This window comes from Natator depressus, chromosome 8, assembly GCF_965152275.1.
Source record: "Natator depressus isolate rNatDep1 chromosome 8, rNatDep2.hap1, whole genome shotgun sequence".
Lineage (NCBI taxonomy): Eukaryota > Metazoa > Chordata > Testudines > Cheloniidae > Natator > Natator depressus.
In genome coordinates this window covers 64,645,266-64,664,583 of record NC_134241.1, presented here as the reverse complement: position 1 = coordinate 64,664,583, position 19,318 = coordinate 64,645,266, and the positions used below count along the sequence as shown (strand labels likewise).

The 19,318-nt window shown below is 40.6% G+C and overlaps 1 protein-coding gene across 1 annotated transcript in view; it reads right to left on the bottom strand.

The window, feature by feature from the left end:
• Positions 1-19,075, bottom strand: part of NR5A2 (nuclear receptor subfamily 5 group A member 2) — a 99,213-nt gene extending 80,138 nt beyond the window's left edge. Inside the window, exons 1-4 of the mRNA XM_074962206.1 lie at positions 18,946-19,075; positions 15,033-15,151; positions 13,605-13,746; positions 10,193-10,839 (exon numbers count right to left, since the gene is read on the bottom strand). Of these exons, the coding sequence (XP_074818307.1) occupies positions 10,193-10,839; positions 13,605-13,746; positions 15,033-15,151; positions 18,946-19,027 (990 nt within the window). The 5' untranslated portion in view covers positions 19,028-19,075. The remainder of the gene's footprint in view (positions 1-10,192; positions 10,840-13,604; positions 13,747-15,032; positions 15,152-18,945) is intronic.
• Positions 19,076-19,318: the final 243 nt, after the last annotated feature.

Below are 19,318 nucleotides of genomic sequence, written 5' to 3'. Positions count from 1 at the left end.
ATTAAGTGCTACTCTCCAGTTTGGCTGATTGTTTTGTGTTAATAGAGTTAACACTGGGAAAAATTACATAGACACTGTAAAGTCCACTCAGAAATAACCTAATTATTGAAACTATCACGCCTCCACCTTGTGTAATGAAACTATGATGGATTTCACATAAAAGTGAAACTTGCTCTGTGGAGGTTGTTTTTGCTCCTGAGAAAATAGGTAGAGTAGTTAGCATGAAAAATAATTAAGCAACTGAATTCACTTTCCACTGCCTGACTTTACCTCCTGCTTGAGTTTGCAAGTAAAGCTGGCAATAATTTGAATGCTCAGATATTGAGGCTGGGTAATGGAGCAAACCTTGATGGATTCAATAAATGCCAAAAATAATTTTAAAAATCTAGGGATCAGATCTTTGGCTAGTGTGAAATGGTACAGCTCCAGTGAAGTAAATGGACCCATGCCATTTATGGACCAGTAAATGGACCCCAATGAATGATCTGCTCCCTAATTTATATTCACTAAAACTAAGAAATTCAGTCTACATCTTTGTTCCTTCCTGCCTGTGGGGCTTAAACTGATTTTTAAAGTGCAATCTTAAAACCAAAGATGGAAAAGACATAGTAAGTCATCTAGTTCACTCCTCTGCATATGTTGGACAGTTCTCTGTAGTATACAGCTGTATACTTTGTGAAGACCAGTTTTAAATTACTCAAGCAATAGGACTTTCACCGCTTCCCCTAGGAGACTATTGCGCAGTTTGATAGCTCTTGTTGTTAGGGAATGTTTCCTGACAGTCAGCCTAAATTTTCAATTTCTTAGTATCACTCTATTACTCCTAGTGCAGTTAGAACACAGTTCTCCACGGTCCTTGGTGTTTGCTCCATTCAGATACAGCACTTCTATGTGCTTATGTGGTTCCCAAGGTGGTTGTTTGACCAAGCTCTGCATATGCAGTTCTTTTAATCTATCTTTAAAGTCAATTTCTCCAATCTCAATTACTACTACCGCTCTTCCCATAGTTACCTCCAGTTTGTCAATATTTTTCTGCCCCAAGAATTTAATGCATTATTCTAGGGGTTGCCGCCAAACTGTATATATTGTATACAGAAAGATAATCATCTCCCTACTCTGTAACAACATGATACCTCTACATATGAAGCATTACATTACATTACATTGGCTAGTCCCATAGGGACGGAATCCCCACACCTTTGAGTTTAGTAAGGGTTTTGACATTGGCATCTATGAGGCCAGGAATTTACCTAGGTGTAGCAGTTGCTAGCTGCAATGGGTTAAATTAAAGATGCCCTTAAATCTACATCTCCTTGATAGAACTGGATGAGAAAACTTTCAATGTAACTGAAAACAGCCTTCCCTCCAATTCTTTTCATTGTTTGCAAAAAGCAGGGCATTTTGTTCTCACATAGAACTTTTTGCAAAGATGAAAGAACTTTTTACAAGGAGAAACCTTCCACCATGAAACTGTAACATTCCTCTGTGAATGGACAAATCTGTGATTTTCCCCGGGACTGGAATTTCTTCCTTTTTTCACGGTTATAAAAGTTGTGTTATTTAACAGAGAATGAAATTACACCCTACATCAGCACAGCAAATAATAGTCCAAATAATAGTTTGGAAGATTGTGGACCATATCATATCCTTCTCTAGCAGCAACCAGTGCAAGGGGTGTAGAGGTGGTGAGTGCTGCCTCTGTGGCACGCCCGAACATCTGTGTGTGAAATGGGGCAGGCAGTGGGTGCAGAAATTGTTATGTCTCCCTACCCACCCTATGGATCTTTAGTAGATAACTTGATGCTGATCTAGTCAGCATCAAACTTAATGCAGCTTTCCACCTCCATGAGGAGGAACATTCCCCAGCTGGGAGAATCTGGGTCAATCAGCCAGTACAGAAGCGCTAGAATGTGCCCTTGAGGGGAGTACCATTCTCTCCTCAATTTTACTCATAATGGGGCAGATTTTCAAAGGTATTTGGGAGCCTAAAGATGAAGAGAGGTGCTACTGGGATTTTTCAGAAGCACCTAAGCAGCCTCGATAAAAACAACGGGAACTAGGCACCTAACCTGCCTACCTGTTTTTGAAAACTCTACTATGTGCCTATCTGCATCTTTAGGCACCTAAATACCTTTGAAAATCTGGCCCATTATTCATTGGGGCCCACTTTCCGATCAAGGGCCCAATCCTTGCTTGGATTGACTTTAATATAGTTTTTGCTTGAATGCAGAATGAGGCCTCTAAAGAGCAGCATCTTTTCATTCTAATCTGGACGGATAAACATCTCCCATGTAACAGTTCAAAGTTCAGTGCAAATAGTTGCCTTGAGCTTCTGATTTTGCACCTCGGTTTTGAAAGGGAAAGTTAAACAAATGGAAATTCTGAAATTCCTTTACCTGTCATGTTTCCAGCTAATTGTTGTACTGCGTGCCTTTGCTTATCACATCAGACCCTAGTTCTAGGGTGGACTGGATGCCTCATGGCATCATCAGTAGTTCAAGTCCCGCTCAGTTCATAAATGACTAAACATCATTATTACCTGCTGGCTATTCACTAAGGTGGGTTGGTGAGTCTGTCTACTCTAGTGGAAAGTGTCTACCTCAAACATATACCCCCTTAAGTGGCATGTTTATGGGCTGCCTCAGCACAAGCCCTGCAGTAATTGGGCATGGAAGGTCAGCTTTCTTATCATCCCAAGAAGGCTTGGGATCAGGACTGAATATAGTGTTCAAGAAGGATGTCAGAATAACGGCCCTAGATACTGAAATCCTGTATTTATCCTTAGAACAGATACAGCAAAGACAGTGGCAAAGTAAACTTCCACACACACCACACTGACTGAGAAGGCTCACCTGTAGATGGTGTGTGTAGCTTAGTCTCCATGCTCCATCCATCCTTGTCCTCTCTCGAGGTTTTTCCTTTTGTAATATTGATTTTACCACTGCCTTCCAAGTCTTCTCAGATAAAAATGTCAGTATGAACAATTGTTTTTCATCAAAGTACACTCAGCGTTTGTCAATTTAAAGTTTTTTTAAATGAGTAATTCTTTTTGTTGTACAAGATTAATACTTTCACCCAATATTTCTTCCACACAGTTTGAGAAACAGACTAAGAATGAAGGCAATTCCTATTTCCATATCATGGAATACATTTCCTAAGCGTGACCAGAAATCCACGACTATACGTGACAGCTAATATAACCATTGATACTAAGGGAAATCCTGAACCTATATGATTTAAACAGCAGAGCTGTTCTCTCCTTATTTGCTCTGGAAGATCCCTGATTGAAAGAACACTGCAAAAGATTCCTTTCATCAGCTCTGTTAGTTACATTTCCTGCTTTGATAAATGTAAATACAAGAAAAATCTAAAGCACTTCAAGCTACCCAGTTGCATTTGATTAGTTAGTCTGAATAATGTAACAGTCTTTCAGCACCCAAAGGAAAGCTTTTTGAGTTCCACTGCTAATATTTTTCTCCACAAACAAATATAGATTTCCTACTCTATATAATTATCTTATAAGAGATAACTTAATATTTCCTGGACTTCTGTAATTCAATTCCCTCTTTTTTATGGGTTCTGTTTTGAGATGTTTGATTTATTTGTTTGGAATTAGAAATTTGGAATTAAAGGTGATGTACAAAGTATTGTCTGTAATGCTTTTGGATGGAAGATGTAGCCGAGTAATTTTGTTGATTCTGTCCACACTATACTTTTTACCATATTTAGAACCCATTTTAGTTTCTGCTAACTGTTGTACTGATGGTGAGCATGGGATCTAAATTTATTTAAATAGCTTTTGCCCAATTGCCATCTGTCTCTGCTACCAGGGTAAACAAATTTCCAAGTGTTTATACAGCAGAAGTAGCAGAGTAGACTGGGTCCTATGGAACGTAAATTGTCAAAGCTGTAGCTCACGAAAGCTTATGCTCAAATAAATTGGTTAGTCTCTAAGGTGCCACAAGGACTCCTTTTCTTTTTGCATGGTTTCTTAGAGAATTTAAAACCTTGGAAGAAATATATTTTAAGTCAAAGGGCCAAATGCAGTTTTGGTGCAAGTGTGGGCATCTTCACTGACTTAGATGAAATTAGATCCACGTACAGCAAGGAGGATTCTGGCTCTGAACTGATACAGTCAGAAATCACTGGATTGTCCAGCTCAGTCTACAAACTCTGGATCCATGGTTGTGCAGGAATAAAGGACACAGTATCCTTAACCCAGCTCTGCACTGCCCTGACCAACCCTGAAGACAGTAAATATATTGGAAAATGGACTAGCACCTTCTCCAAGGGTGCAAAGCCACTTAATGGGGAGGCCCTCCATAAATCTGGTTTCCCCTTTTCCCCTGCACAGGAGAAACAACGGCTCCTGTAGCCCCAGGTGAGCATTAACTCCAGTGGGGTTGCCACACAAAAGTTGAAGAGGTCCAAAAACATCATTGCTAGAGGGGTTAACTAAGAAAGCAGTTTCTGGAGGGTCCTCTTGGGGGTCTCTCCTGTACCAGCCAGGAGGAGAGAAAAGAACTTTGCCCTAATAAATGTGTCCTTTCAATGTGTTTTAAAACTGGGTATGTTCAAGATACTCATTCCAACTTTAAATTGCATGCTCACCTTGTAAGAATCTCACTTCCTCGCTATTATCCTGTCTTGACTACATTACCAAATTGTCATCAACATAATAAAAATGATCATCTTAATGACAAAGAATGTATGGTTTGTGGCTGGGAGAGGACTTACCCCATTGTGACAACAATACATAAATTAAACTCCTCTCATTTCAGCCCCTGCTCCTCAAAGGTCAGTTAAATGACATATTAATATCATTTCTTTCCAGCAATGTAATGAAGGAAAAGCAGTCTAAAACAGGAAAAAATGGGGCAATACTTGAAGTTGCAAAAGTCACAAAGAGGAGCACCCCAGACAAGGAGAGGGGATTTATGTAAATGTGGCTTTGTATACTCTGTGTAAGCATGGTTTACGTACCAGAATCCTCCTTGCTGTAAGTGGGTGTAATTTCATCCAAGTCAGTGAAGCTGCCCACACTTGCAACCATTTGCTAAATGACCTCACCACACACTAAATGATAGGGGCCGATGTCTGGCTTATAGGAAAAATGTGCAACTTGTGGAGTGGGGGGACTACTTAAGTCCACCCTGGTGCAGGAAAAGCCCTCTCTAACCTGGACCAGGCAGAGCTGCACCAACCCTCCCCTCGCACCCCATTGGAAGTAGTTAAATGCCAGGTTTTGTCATGATCTGCTGTGGTCATTATGCTAGTTATTCCTTTCTCAAAGGGCTGTGAAGGACTTTTTCCCTCACTGCCAGATTGGCCATGGCAAGGTGGGTTGTTTTCTTCTTCCCACAGCAGGATGGGGGCTTAGTTGGGGTGGACATGAAATGGAGGTTAGGCTATGATGTCACAACTCATTATGTAAACATGAGGCGGATGTCCACTGCAGGTACTCCATAGGGAAGGGATACAGTGTTCAGATAGCACGGATTGGTAAAGAATTTAAAGGAGATGAAACGGGTTTTGGGATTCCTATGATTGGTACAGCTGGCAGCCAACCCCTCCTCCTTTATAGCCCCCCCCTTAACCCTTTTTTGAGGTGGGCGGGGGGCCCAGCAGCAGGTTATCTGGGGACCAGAATGAGTAAAGGGGAGAGCTGACATCACTCCCCTAGCCTTTAGTATATATAAATTATTATGGGATTACCTGCACTGTATGCTTTTACATGCTGGGTACTCCCTAACATTTAGGAATAAAGTTGCAGCCTAATTAAACCACATCCAGTGCCTCCTATCCTTCTTCTAGCACAGCTGGATATTGGGATTTTGTGGCCATATAGTATTTTGACCTATAATATCCACACTCCAAATTATGGGAATAAGTTGAGCTAAACATTACATGATCCTTGCCTTTTAGGTACTACCAACCTCAGTCAGGGCCCTTGCTACTTTCCAGGATATTATGCCACAGCGTAATCAGGACCGCATCAAGATGAAAGCAATTTGATGGCTACTGGGTCATGGAATTGTTATTGTCTTCCTGAGTTATGCAGCAACAGAGATTGTTCCCCATTATGGAATGGGGAATATGTTAGCTTTGATAGCAGTTGGTGAATTCTTCTGTGGCTGACTAACATTTTGATCAGGGAAGATGGAGGCCACTGGAACTTTCTGTATCTAGTCTTGGGGCCATGCAGTTTTTGGACTGAAGAAACTCTTGCAGTGTTTTCTTTTGAGCCTTGCAAAGACCTTTCTCCTGGATAGCACAGCCTGCTACACAGCCATCATCTAGGGCTACACACAAGATATATTTAAGTTTGAAATATTAGCAAGATGTTGAAATCAAAGTTTCCAGACTGCAGCTAGTCACTTGGAGACAGATTTTGACATCCATATTCCCTGATGCATAGTACTTTACTTCATGTGGTTCTATTAATTTCAGATAGGACAACTTTCAGAATAAGGTGCCACTCATTGTAAAAACTGGCAGAATCTGGCCCTTAATAAGTAAGATTATCAGTCTTAAAACATTACATTTTCTTAATATCATTTCACTACCAAGCTTGAAAAGTATTTGTTATGCATCTTTATAGTTCATTGCTGCAAATGATAATGAACATCATTTGAAGACTCTAATGATTCCTTTCTCTCTTTCTCCAACATGAAAAGGATGATCCCCAAAATTTAACTCATACATGGATTGAAAAGATCTTTAACTTCATTCCAAAGATCTGAAGAGTCCAGTACAATGCAAAGAGCGTGCTACAATATATCATTTAACTGACCTTTAAGGAGCAGGGTCCAAAATGAGGAGTTTAATCTATGTACTGTTGTCACAACAGGATAAGTTCTCTCTCGCTCTCTTTTTTTTCCTGGTGTAAGTCTACTACTCTAGTGGTAGGTGTTTCCTGTTGTATGTACGTCATGGACCACAGAAGAGATGTTGCGTTTTGATAGAGCAAATACGCTCAGAGGAAGATGATCATGGATAAACTGAATGGAAACTTCAAGACATAACCATTTAAGAAGTAAATATGCATTTATTATCATGTGAGTTGATTTTAAAATAATAATTATAAAGGGAAAACTTAAAATAATGAACAAAATTCAGTGCCATTTCCCCAAGGATGAATTTTTCCTAATCCATTGATGAACTAAGACAGCACGTTGTCATCATGTGTCCTTTTCAGTCCCGAGTTAAAGGATGTTTAAGCTTTCTGGCTCCAAATCGGTAGGGTTGGGACAAAAGAAAAGGTTCCCCCTTTCTTGTGCATCGAAGAGATGAGCATGTAACAATGGGTTTGGAAGGAACCGAATGGCCTGCTAACACCCCGTTTAATAATTTGCACCCATTTGTGTAAGATGTGATCTATATGCATTGGATCATTATGAATTTGTTACTAGCCACTATTTATGCAGATTTTTTTGTTACATCATTTGTGATTCACTCATCCAAGGGAAACTCTTATTCCCAGATCTCTTTTTATGCAGCTGTCTAACCTGCAATGGATGTTCAAGATTCATACTTTAAACTTGGAGAAGTAGGAATAAAAAGAGATACATTTTCTCATTCTTTTTACATACATCTCATGCTTCTCAGCTGTGACTATTGATTTGAATCAGTTGAGACTGGCAAGACAAGGGCTAGTTCATTTGGCGATCTAGTCCCTCTTTCCTCACAAGCACCTCCCACTCCCATACTGCACTTGAGTTCTCCCAGTCATATCCACAGGCCAAATATGCTTCCTTCAGTATCCATGCTCTGTGGAGCATTCTGAGATGTCTGCTCCTTTTGCACTGTCCAGGAATGGACACCTGAAACTGATGCAAAAGGTGATAGGAAGGGGGGACCTGGGAAGGAATCCATGCACAGATAGGAATGTAAGTCCTGCTTTAGTGCTGTTTCTCTCATCTTCTTTTAGCAGCAAAGGGATATGCTGTTGTCTTTCACTCTAGGACCTGATCCACGGAAGTGCTGAGCACTTACAACTCCCACTGAAGTCACTGAGAGTTGAACATGCTCAGCATTTTGCAGGACCTGGGCCATAAAATCCATCAGGTCTATATGTGCTAGTGTGCTTCATTTTCTTGTGATTTTCCAGGGATGCTCTGTGGTTTAGTAGCTCATTGTCCAAGAGGAAGATCTCTGTCAGTAGACATTAAACTGTCTGAAGTATAAGGTCCTATGGTGTAAAAGGTACAAATATTAAGATGAAAAAAGTGCCTTAAAAAGCCTATTTTAAAAAAACCTGCTTGCTGGGTACAGAATGTATGTAGTCCCCATACTTCTGTAGCCTGGAAAAGTTGGTTCTCTCTTGTATGGAACACATTCCTGCATCTTGTGTGTTTACTGTAGTGGATGGAAGGGATAAAGAGACTCTACAAGGCTGATGCTGGAGGTAATGGCTGTCTCCTATATCTGTCCTCACTACAGCCATCTGAGTGGCTAGTCTTCATACGCACTGGGTTTTGGGACACCAAAAGATGAATGTTTAAGGAACATCTGTTAAAGATGTTTTCAGATTATCATTTTATCACATAACTCCACAATAATTTTAGGCCAGATCCTGCCATTTTTGCTCACATTGAGTAGTACCTTACTCTGTGAATAGTCTCAGTGATTTCAGTGGGTATTCCTCAGTGTAAGAGCAGCAGGGTCTGGTCCTTTATAAATAAATTTGATTTTTAGGAAATGATTTGCTAAAAGTTTATTGTTTCTGCATTTTGTAGCTTAAAGTTATTTAAAATAGAGCACATGGCTCATTATAAAATCTTAAATAATTTATATTTGCAAATAAATCTGAAGAAATTATACATTTATTTTTCCTTTTTAAATCACCTTCCCTCTAAATGACCTTCCTCATCATTCAGGCTTAGTATGCAGTGCTCCTGCAACTACTCTCATGAATGGAGTGGGAACAGACATCTGAGGTCAGAGTCACCCATACTTCAGCTGCCTAGGTAGCACGAGGTTCCCTTAGCTTCCTTTGAACTGGCCTTCAGAGATCACTCCAAATGTGTCTTAGCATCGTCATGCTTATATCAGCCAGCAACTCTGATGCGGCGAGCATCCTATTCTGTACCTGTTCCTTTTTTAACAGTGTCCCCCATCAGTGCTCCTGATTCACAAGGGAGGTTTCAGTGCTCAGTGAAACTCTGCAGCAGCAGTTCTATCAGCATACTGGATTACCTTCCATTGGCTACAGAGTCAGCCTGCAAGGAACCAATGACTGTCACAAGGCTGTACAACAAATGATGTTGAAGCAACAGCATCTCCCTGAGTAGCAGAAGGAAATGCAGAAACAGGAACTAGAGCAGGAAGTTTCAGAGGTGGATTCCAATGCATCTTCTCTTTTGGGGACAGAAAGAGACCATCTGGTCATTCAAGAGCGATCCCCCTATTAAGCTAGTGGGTAGAGAATGCTCTTGTTTACCCCTCTAACATTCTGGGCCTGATGTTTGCCCCCCACCCCAATTCCCCAGTTCTTCTATGCCAGACCAATTGCACAATTGGGCCATAAAGCTGCCCTAACAAATCAACTGGGGAATCCCTTGGTGTGAGGGAATTCCTGGCTATCATAGAGCTGTCATTCATGTGTGTTAGGGGTTCCAGCTGTTTAGTGCTCTGGCAAACCTTGGCCTGAGTAACAGCCTCTAAGGGGCTGTTGCAGCCAGCATGGGTTAAAGCAGTCCATTGGTATCTCTAGGATCAGGGGAGTGCAAAGGAGACCTTAAGCCACCATTGCTTGCTCTTTATCAGGTCCTATGCTCCAGTGGTACACAGTAATTTTGGGGCTGTATATACATAAGTGTATAAGTGTTTTTTCCCCATATGTAACTACAGTAACAGGACCAATTAGGTAAATGCTACCTATAGTGGTGTAACTTGCATACAATATACTGAATGGATGTATTTACAAGAGTAAATGATTTCTGATCAGAGGGAGAGCGAGAGAGAAAGAGAGGGAGATGCATTAAATATAAAAAAGGCGGAACAGTGTCTAGTGTCTCTTATATCCCACATAATAGGCTAAAATAGCAAAATCAATTGAAAGTTTATTCTCATTATAGTAAACCTAAATGAAGCCGAAGTAAAGTAAGCAAGTGTGATGCATTTTAACAAAATAAATCATATTCTCCTGCTTAAAAACCTGTATCTAAAATAATATGAGCTTTTTACCTACCTTAAGTTCTCTAAAAAAGATGCTACTCCTTGCCCACTCAACAATGGAGAAGAGGGTTTGGTCAGCCATTTTACACATAAGCCCAAATGTGTTGAGCTTTTCATGTTTGCTTCTGTTAGCTTGCTCCTGCTGCAAATATGCCATGATCTTAGCCTGGACTTGTGGCTCATCTGGCTCGCACTTCAAGAGTTCCAATATCAGATGTGGAATACTTGCTGGTGAGCTTGTCTGATAACTATCCATGTATGAGTAGCCCATTATTGACTCTGGAGAGCTAGTGTAAGGGTCAGGATACTCAGACTTGATAGCACGGCTTGGAAAGTGGCCATAGGTTTGGTAACCTTGTAGGCTGCCATGAGGCGGCATTGTCATGCTAATTGGAGAGGTTACAAAGGGACTTCTGTCATAGTCTGTAGGAGGCAAGGCAGTATGGTTCAGAGGTAGGCCTTTGGAAGCAGAGTGGATATTCTGGATTGCAGAGGATATTGTCAGGTCAGTGGGCATTGCTTGGATCACTTGAGTCATGGCTTCCAGTTTAAGTCCATTTGCTCGGATAAGGGCTTTCTTCTGCTGCTTCAGTGCCCTGTCTCTCTTGTACATTGGTCCAAATTTGTTTCGACCCCCACGCATTCGGTCAGCTCTCACAGCTGTTGGGGAAAAGAGAAGGAAGTAAGATATTCGTTAAAACTTAAGCAGGTAACTAACATTCTTGAGTTGAACACACGTTTAGGAAAGAGTGGCAAGACAGCAGCACTCCCTTAATTTACTTTGATCAAAATATCACGATTATTCCAAAAGGAAAAAAAATCTTTTTGATTTAATGAATTTTAATTGTCTTAGTTACCTATTGGACAAATATTCTTAACATGTATGAACTCATTGTTTAAGTCATTTAAAATGTAATAATTAGGGACAAACACAGTGGTTGGCTGCACAAATTTCACACATCATGAGATGACGTGATTCCTGTTGAGATCTCATACTTTTTTTTAACTGCAACCCACGGTATCATTAGGAAAAAAATGGCTTCTGTCCTGAACTCATCTGAGAAGTATCCTGAGGGCCATGTTATCTGATGATAATCATTCCATTACTGCATACCACCATTACACAAAAATTGTCTGAAATGTAAGCTGTAAAATGCTCAATAGGCATAAAGGTAAATCTGGTTTCTTTGGCAAAAATTAAAGATTATTTCCTTTATGGTTTATGTATATCATTGCAAATGTTTAAGGAACATTCCTCATTTTCTAGAGATGTTTCAAATGCAATTTGAATAGGCATAGAGAAAGCTGCCCGCTTGCCATATTCCACACAGAAGGTTGAACTGACTCAGAAACTACTGACAATGTTATAGCTTGTAATATCTCTGGAATCAGAAATAATTAAAACAAATCTACTTCAACAGCTGCCTCGGGAATCATATTGGTGGTCTCTGTCACAGCAGTATCTGTCACTATGGCATATATCTAATGGACTAGTGAGTAGTTCTCGCCAAGCCCACCTTGCCCAATGGCAATTAGATAGAAACAGGAACCTTTGACAGCTTGGTGACATGATGAGACTGCTGAGATTGCTGGAGGTTAAGTTCTTGAGCTTTTTATCTTAGGGATTAGTGTAACATTAAAAATTTATTATGAATCCTAGGTACACAATACTGTAAATTATCATGAAGACTTTAACAATTAATGATTTTTGGTATACACGGTAATTTATTAACTAGAATTCAAGTCCACATATCACTATCAGGGAAATAGATATATAAATGTTACAGGCATTTATAATTATGAAAGCATGTGTTCTTCCAATTTTCCAGATAGAGAAAGAGAAGCTGTACAGATGTGACAGAAGGATATAAAGATAAATCTTTTATAGTCTCTCTCTCTCGGTTTTAGTTAATGCTGTAGTTAAAGCATTTTTTGCTGCTAACACTATCCCTTATGAATATTACAGGAAACTGAAAAGTCTTATACAATATTTTGCTGATAAATGTAACATATAAGCATCCTTCTCAAAACAGTTGCAACATGCTGCACAATTAAACATTATAGGTCAAATTCCACCCTGAGATACTTTGATTTCAGTAGGAGTTGCACAAAAGTGAGTTGTATGTAATCATATGATTACAGAATTTGGCCCTGTATGATTATCTGTAATTAAAAACAGTTAGAAGTAGCAGTTATGCAATATATTTTCAACCTGCTGATAAATGTCCATACTGACAAAAACATTAAATGACTTATTTTACCACTAGTTTTCAGAGGGATATACTGCAACCCAAGATTTTAGCTCATTGCAATATACCAGTTTTATCTGTGCACTGTGGGCAAATGTAATGAGTGTTGTATTTACTAAATTGTGTGAGGCTGTCTGTATATTTGAATGCATACTTGCATTTATATCTACGTATTTCCATTGTAATACTGGCATGATCCTGCAGTCTTAACTCAGGCAAAACTTAGTCATTACAATAAGAGTTTTGCATGAGTAAAGAATGTTCAATTCTGATCCTGCATTTCTTACTCAGGCAAAATTCCCATTGACTGTAGAATCTGGGCCTAAGTGTAAATGATATGTTTAGAATGTGTTGTGTTGAACTGCCAAGATTCTCTTACTAATCTCTTGACAGTAATTTTGCGTTCTGTTATTTCAATAGACTCTTGTAGTATTACTATTCTTCTCTGTATGTGAATGATCTTTCTGAATTCTAAAATCTTGTATTTCCTTTAAATTTTTCAAGAAATCTCATTGTGAAAGTATACCTATTCATAATAGCTTTACGACATACTTTTAGAGATTATTTTACCCCTATTTTTAGCTCAATTCTTTAGTCACTCTGTGTACTGAACTCCCATTGAAATCCGTTGCAATTTTGCATGAGGAAAGACTCTTAATTTTTCTTTATTTCACATTCTCTTTAAGATGGATATTGCAAAACAAAACCACAACAGAAACAAAATACTCTATAAAATATAAATTAAATTAAATAATGCCTGATACTAAAGACCAGAAATTAGTTGCAATTATTAATTCCCCGTTCTGTATTCTGTTTTTATTCTGAATTAATTCTGCTTGTTCCTATAAAGTTTAAAAAGTAATTTCCATGCTATTCTTACTCTTTCATCCAAGTACTTCTAAATGCATCAAACTATCTATAAATCAAATGTTTTCAATTTTTTCTTGTGGTTTTAACTAGCTTTAACTTATAATTGACCTGCTACTACTTATGAATAGATTAAAAATATCCTTTATTTAAAACATACAAGAGCAGCATATAGTAAGTTACTAGCAAGTATTTTTAAATGGGTATGGTAAATTATGTGCAACATAATTTGTATAAAACTAAAATGTATGTAATATTTTCAATAGTTTGTATAGATTATAAATATACAATAACAGTAATAATTCTTACCTTCTAACTTCATTCCAACACTTAGGCATTTTTGAAATCGACAGTAAGGGCAACGCTTTCTCTGTGTTTTGTCAATCTGGCAGTTCTGATTTTCTATACACGTGTACCTTTTGTTATTCTGGACCGTTCGTTTAAAGAATCCCTGTATGATAGACAAAGAGTCATTCCGTTTCACTTTAACAGTAGGTTTCAGCATTTTATTTTATGGAAATTTGTCAGAAACTTGTCATATACCACTCAAGCACTTATGAGGTTACGTGGTTTATTTTAGATTTCAGCAAGATATACCCTGGAGAAAACTGCTAGACTATAGAGGAGTTTTTCTGGTGGTAGTACTGCGTTTTTTGTAGACTTACGTCAAAGATTGGTGAGACTTGTCTGTATGCCACTGCATCCCTAACAATGTGACCATAAACACTGATGCTGACCAGTATCTCTTTTGTCTGCTCTTTAATATTCATAAAATGACTGAAGTCTGCCTTATTCAAGTAATCTTATATGGAATAAATGATGCAAAATGTAAGAGAAACATAAGATACATTGGCTCTTTGTATATTGTTATGGTGTATACCAGAGGCATAATAAATATTCGACATTCATTGTCTCGATACAATTTTTTTAAAACAAAAATGTGATTTGCTAGGTTTATTCTGCTTGCCATACAGTGAAATGTTTAAAATTGCATTGCTCTGATGTAGAGGATAAGAGATTCTGCTCTTAGAAAACTGATTTAAATGGTTGTATATAACTTTAAAAGGTTTATTCATGACAAATTATTGCATTCACTTACCAAGGCTCAACTATATTTAATAGTTGGTTTCATTAGATATGGATTTAGTTTCCAAATATGTGCACAGGATAAATTACATGTGTGAGTATTCTTTATTTAATATACTGCAAGAAATTATTTGTTTGACTTTAATTGTGTACATGTCCAAGTAAATACTAAAATAAAATACTTTGTAGGAAAAATAAGCATGAAGTTGCGATGACAACAGAAATTTACATTTTTATATTGAAAGGGAAAACCTTGGAACAGTGGCATTAGAGTTTGTAAAACTGAAATGTATTGAGGATACCAGTTTGTCACTTTATCCTACAGGAACAATAATACTCTAAATGTATATAAATCACCTAAAATCAATAGTTGAGTCACTTAGGACTGAAAGTTCTACAGCTCTATCACTTCACAACAACAAAATATTTAAAAGCAGTGGACACAGACATACAACAAAACAATCTAACTTCTTGTTTTTTTCCATTTGGGCAAATGAGGTTTTTCAAAATTTTGGGTGTGAATCTAACAATAAATGGAATCAGAAAGAAGCCAAACCCCTGTTTGTTTATTTTTACCAGCATTTTCCTTTAACATTTTTAAATATTTTAAACCATTTTGATTTGCATTCTATTAAGTAATTTGTACTAAACCTTGCAGCTTTCACAGGTGAGAAGTCCATAATGGTAACCAGACACTTTATCTCCACAAACTGGACACAGTTCTTCCAGGTCTTCATCGTAAGAGTAATTCACCATTTTAAACTGAGACACTGGAAAAAACAGAAATAACACATTCAATGAGCATTTACATTAGTAGTTCAAAAATTCTTTCCTCAGCTCCAACTATCAGACATTAATTTTGACCTGAGGAAACAATTCATTAGAGAAACACCTTCTGCAAATTAAATAAAAAGACTTTAAAAAAAATCCAAACAAACAAAACATCCCACCACCACAACTCACACAGAAACATGGAATTTTTCATTCAACAGCAAAACAATATGGACTCTTCACAAGTAAACAAAAGTATAAACTTCAGAGTTTTGTGTTGTAAGAAAAAATTCTAGAGTTATTCAGAATTCAAGTGCTCTTAAACCATCTACAGTCCATCAAACCAGAAACTATGTTAAATAATTTAATTTCATCACTTATCAGGAAAGTGCTTTAAAAAGTCAGAACCAAAATTGACAAGGTTAAATCTCACTGATGTATGTAAACTAACTTTAACTAGGTTTGCTTCCTTTAAAGTTTTGTTAAAATAATACCAATCTGTAAATATTTACTTTATCTAAACTTGAAACCCACATAACCAGCACTCTCCTAGTGTATTGAATGTAAATTACTTACAGCACCAAGTTAAAATGCTGTCCTGACACCCAAAACCTTGTATGCTTGATTCTGATCAGTGGCTCATCTTTAACAAAAGCCTGCTTCCTGTAATACTTAAATCGATCAGTTTTAATATTAAGTGTTCACATTTCTTATTGTTTCCCATTTTATTTACTTTTGCCTCCAAACATTTTTAACCCCCGGAAACTAGAGAACAGCAAAGAAGGAGACAAGCAGAAGGCACTGGGACTGTTTTTTTGGAGAGATGAGGTGGTAAAGTACCTAAACCTAATTAATTTTATATAATCGCCATGCTAAATTAAACCCAAATCAAACCCCAACGATCCAGGATGAAGGTCCCAGGCGCAAGTAACCAACTTCCTCGGACAAAAGTAATCAGTGTTTGCGGGAGATCTAAAAGATGTACAGAATGTAAACAGGAAACGCAGCAGTTCCTATGCCCTGATTTTCCCAAATACCCCTGTGCAATTTAGACAAAACCCTGAAGGAAAAAACCTGTCTGTAGGAATCTAATGCGGCCTCTGCCACTCCGAGGAAAGGTGGAGGAGGAGCTGGGAGATGAGGGGGTGCGAAAGGACCTGAATGAAAGAGAGAGAGAATTGATCCGGATTCACCCCACAACCAGCTCAGTCAGCAGGTCTGATTATCCTCCCCCCCAAAACCCTCCCATCGCTCACCGCAGAGCCAATTTCCTTCCCTTTTCCTGCTGCAAAATACACCAGGCAGCTGACTGGTTTGTAATGTAATCAATGATCTTTGTAAGGGGGTGATGGACACAGCAGCGGCAGAAGTTATTATTTTGTTCCCCTAGAATCAAACCGCTATCACGTTTTTGAGTCATCTAAGCGAGTTACATCTAAGTAGTTGTAGCAAGGGAGAGATCTCCCAGAAAGCGGCTGAGGATGCCTTGGAGTTAAGAGTCTCGGGGTTAAGAAAAAGATGTGCTGAGACTTAAATAACTAACAGCAGCCGTGTCCCCTAAGGAAAGAACCCCCAGGCTCTCTCTGGGAACTAGAGAGGGAACTGGAGTGAAATTAACACGGCGTGAAATAGCCGAGGGAAAATATTTTCAGAACGACTTCTTCACGGTTTATGAATCAGGGCCAATCTGATCAGAGAGCAGAGTGTGTGTGTTACGCGCTATGGGCTCTCCAGCTACCATCTCCACGCTTGTTGATTTCTTTTATATACCTGACCTTAGGTGGACGATTCTTTAAGATTAAAGAGCGGATGAATGTAGTTTCTCTGCTCACGGTATGCAGGCAATAAATACACAGGGGGAGAGAGAGAACGACCAGTCCCTTCCTTCTCCTCACTTTGTCTGGGCTGCAGGGGCCGACGCAAGAACAAAGTTCCCGGTGTCACAAGAGAAAATAAATGGTCAAAGGGGTCAGTAGGGAAAACAAGGATTTTTTTCCAAGCGCTGTCCGGGAGCGTTGCAGGATAACACAGTGTTGAGCGGGACACATCCAAAGAAGAAGTCTGAATTACCCTGACACCCCAACCCCCTTACAATTTCTGCGTCCCATTAGCCTCAAGACAGAAAAGGCCCCCTTGAAATCGAACAATTTAGGCTGAAACAAGCGACCGGTAGAGAAGTTTCTTCTAAAGCGTCGCCCAGAGCCCTCACTCCTACCCCCTTCAGGAGCTGAGTAGCACATTGTGTTAAAATGGGGCATTTCTACAGTGAAGAATTACCGCTGTGTCTCTGGCCAGCTAGCCCCACCAGACACCTGGGACTATAGGATGTGGAGAATGCCCGAAATGGAGACCCAACATTTAGGGGATCCTCTCTGCTCCTCCATTTAGGGGAGTGAATGGGGTGCAACTCCAGCGCTGATGCCGAATCTCTCTGTGACACAGCGAAAGCCCCCTGCCTTTAGCATGGCAAATAAGGACCACCTTTAACTGAGCTCGGGAGCGAGCTGAGAATCACTGGTCCCGTGCCGCTCACAGCCACTTCTCTGAAAGAGCGTTCAAATCTCCTGTCCCGAGCTCAAAATTAATGCAGGTTAAAGCGAAAGTCTCTGGGTTTCAGACAGAAAGTTTCCAGCTCCGCTCTGGAGTTAGGACTTTAAAAGATCCTTCCTGCTAAACTATGGTACCCCAGCGACTCAGCTCCAGCGCCTGCATTCTCTGCCCACCCAGGAATGAAATTCAGAGGCATAAATACACCGTCAGTTTCAGGACTTGCTGAATCAAAGTTTCCCAACGCATCTGGTTGATCACCTGTGTTATTTGTACTGAAAGACAAGCTGCCCTTATTACCACACTTACTCTCACACAAAGCCATAAATGCAATTAGCAAACCGACAGGAACAGCCCAGAAAACGACCGCTAATAACGCATCAGAATGGCTAAAACCCTGCTTGGAAATGGTCCCCTGACAACTGTGTATTTCGGATGTCTTCGAGGCTTCGGTCTCCAAGCCTTATTCCTTCGAGTCTATGCCAGGTAAAGTTGTAAAGGGGTGGCGAGGAGCATTTCGAGAGCAGAGACAGAATCTGGGTCGTGCAAAGGGCGAGTATGGAATTGCTGCAGGGATTTTCCTGATGTCACCCCCTCGTTTGCTTGAGAGAAACTTCAGAGGCTCTTTCACGCGCGCCAGAATCTGGAGCTGCCTTTTTTTTTTTAAAAATAAAACGCGTTTAAAATAGAGCCAGTGGGATAGATATGTTTTCTTGCGAGCAATCAGGAGCTAGGAAAATAAAGGGGACCTGCAAATCCCAGCTCCCATAGGCCCATTCCCCCCTTAAAATACTAGACAGCGGGTCCGAGTTTCCCTTAACAGCTCAACTCTGCGTCTGATGCTTTGAGGATACGACTGCACCGTGTCACGTCTCCCATGCACCGGGGGCAGAGGGTAGATTCGGATCGTTACACGTAGTTCTCCCTCCCATTCATTGCTTTCGTGCTGAATTGCCGAAGGCTTTAACCCCACGCCCCCGCCGCCCAAGCTTTTAGTAACTCGGTTCTGGAAGTTCAGCGAACTTCCCAATTGTCAGGCTCAGCTGCCCGGGTCAGCCCGGCTCCAGCTGCCGGTGCCGCTTAGCCCTGCCGGCTCGAAGTGGCTAACTGGCAATCGCTTTAGAAACCTCCGCAACCGATTGCTCAGGAGCCCCCAACTTTTTATGGAGGGAGCCGCGGAGCTCTGCCCCCGGGGCTCGGAGCCCTGCCCGGCAGGTACCGCAGGAGCGAGCCCCCCTGTCCTTACCTTGCATGTTTTCCGGCATCTGCCCCTGCTCCCCATTCGCTCGGGCGAGTCCCAGGGCTTCCGTCTCCACTTTGGGCAGCATGACAAGGCGGCTGCGGGCCGGGATGGGGGCTCCGTGTCCGTCCGGGAGAGCGGCACCTGGGCACGGCAGCACAGATTTAGCTCGGAGAGGGGGCGAGCGGCGGCGGCGGCGGCGTCCACCCCCTACTCCGGCCCGTGCCCTGCGCGCCCCGCTGCTGCCCACACCTAGCGCCGCCGCCCGCTAGCGCCGCGCGCGTGGGGCGCTGGGGCTCGGCGCGCGCCAGGGGGCAGCCCGGGAGCCCGCGGCGCAGCTCGGGCGGAGAGCGGCGGCAGCCAGGCTGAGCGCCAGCCC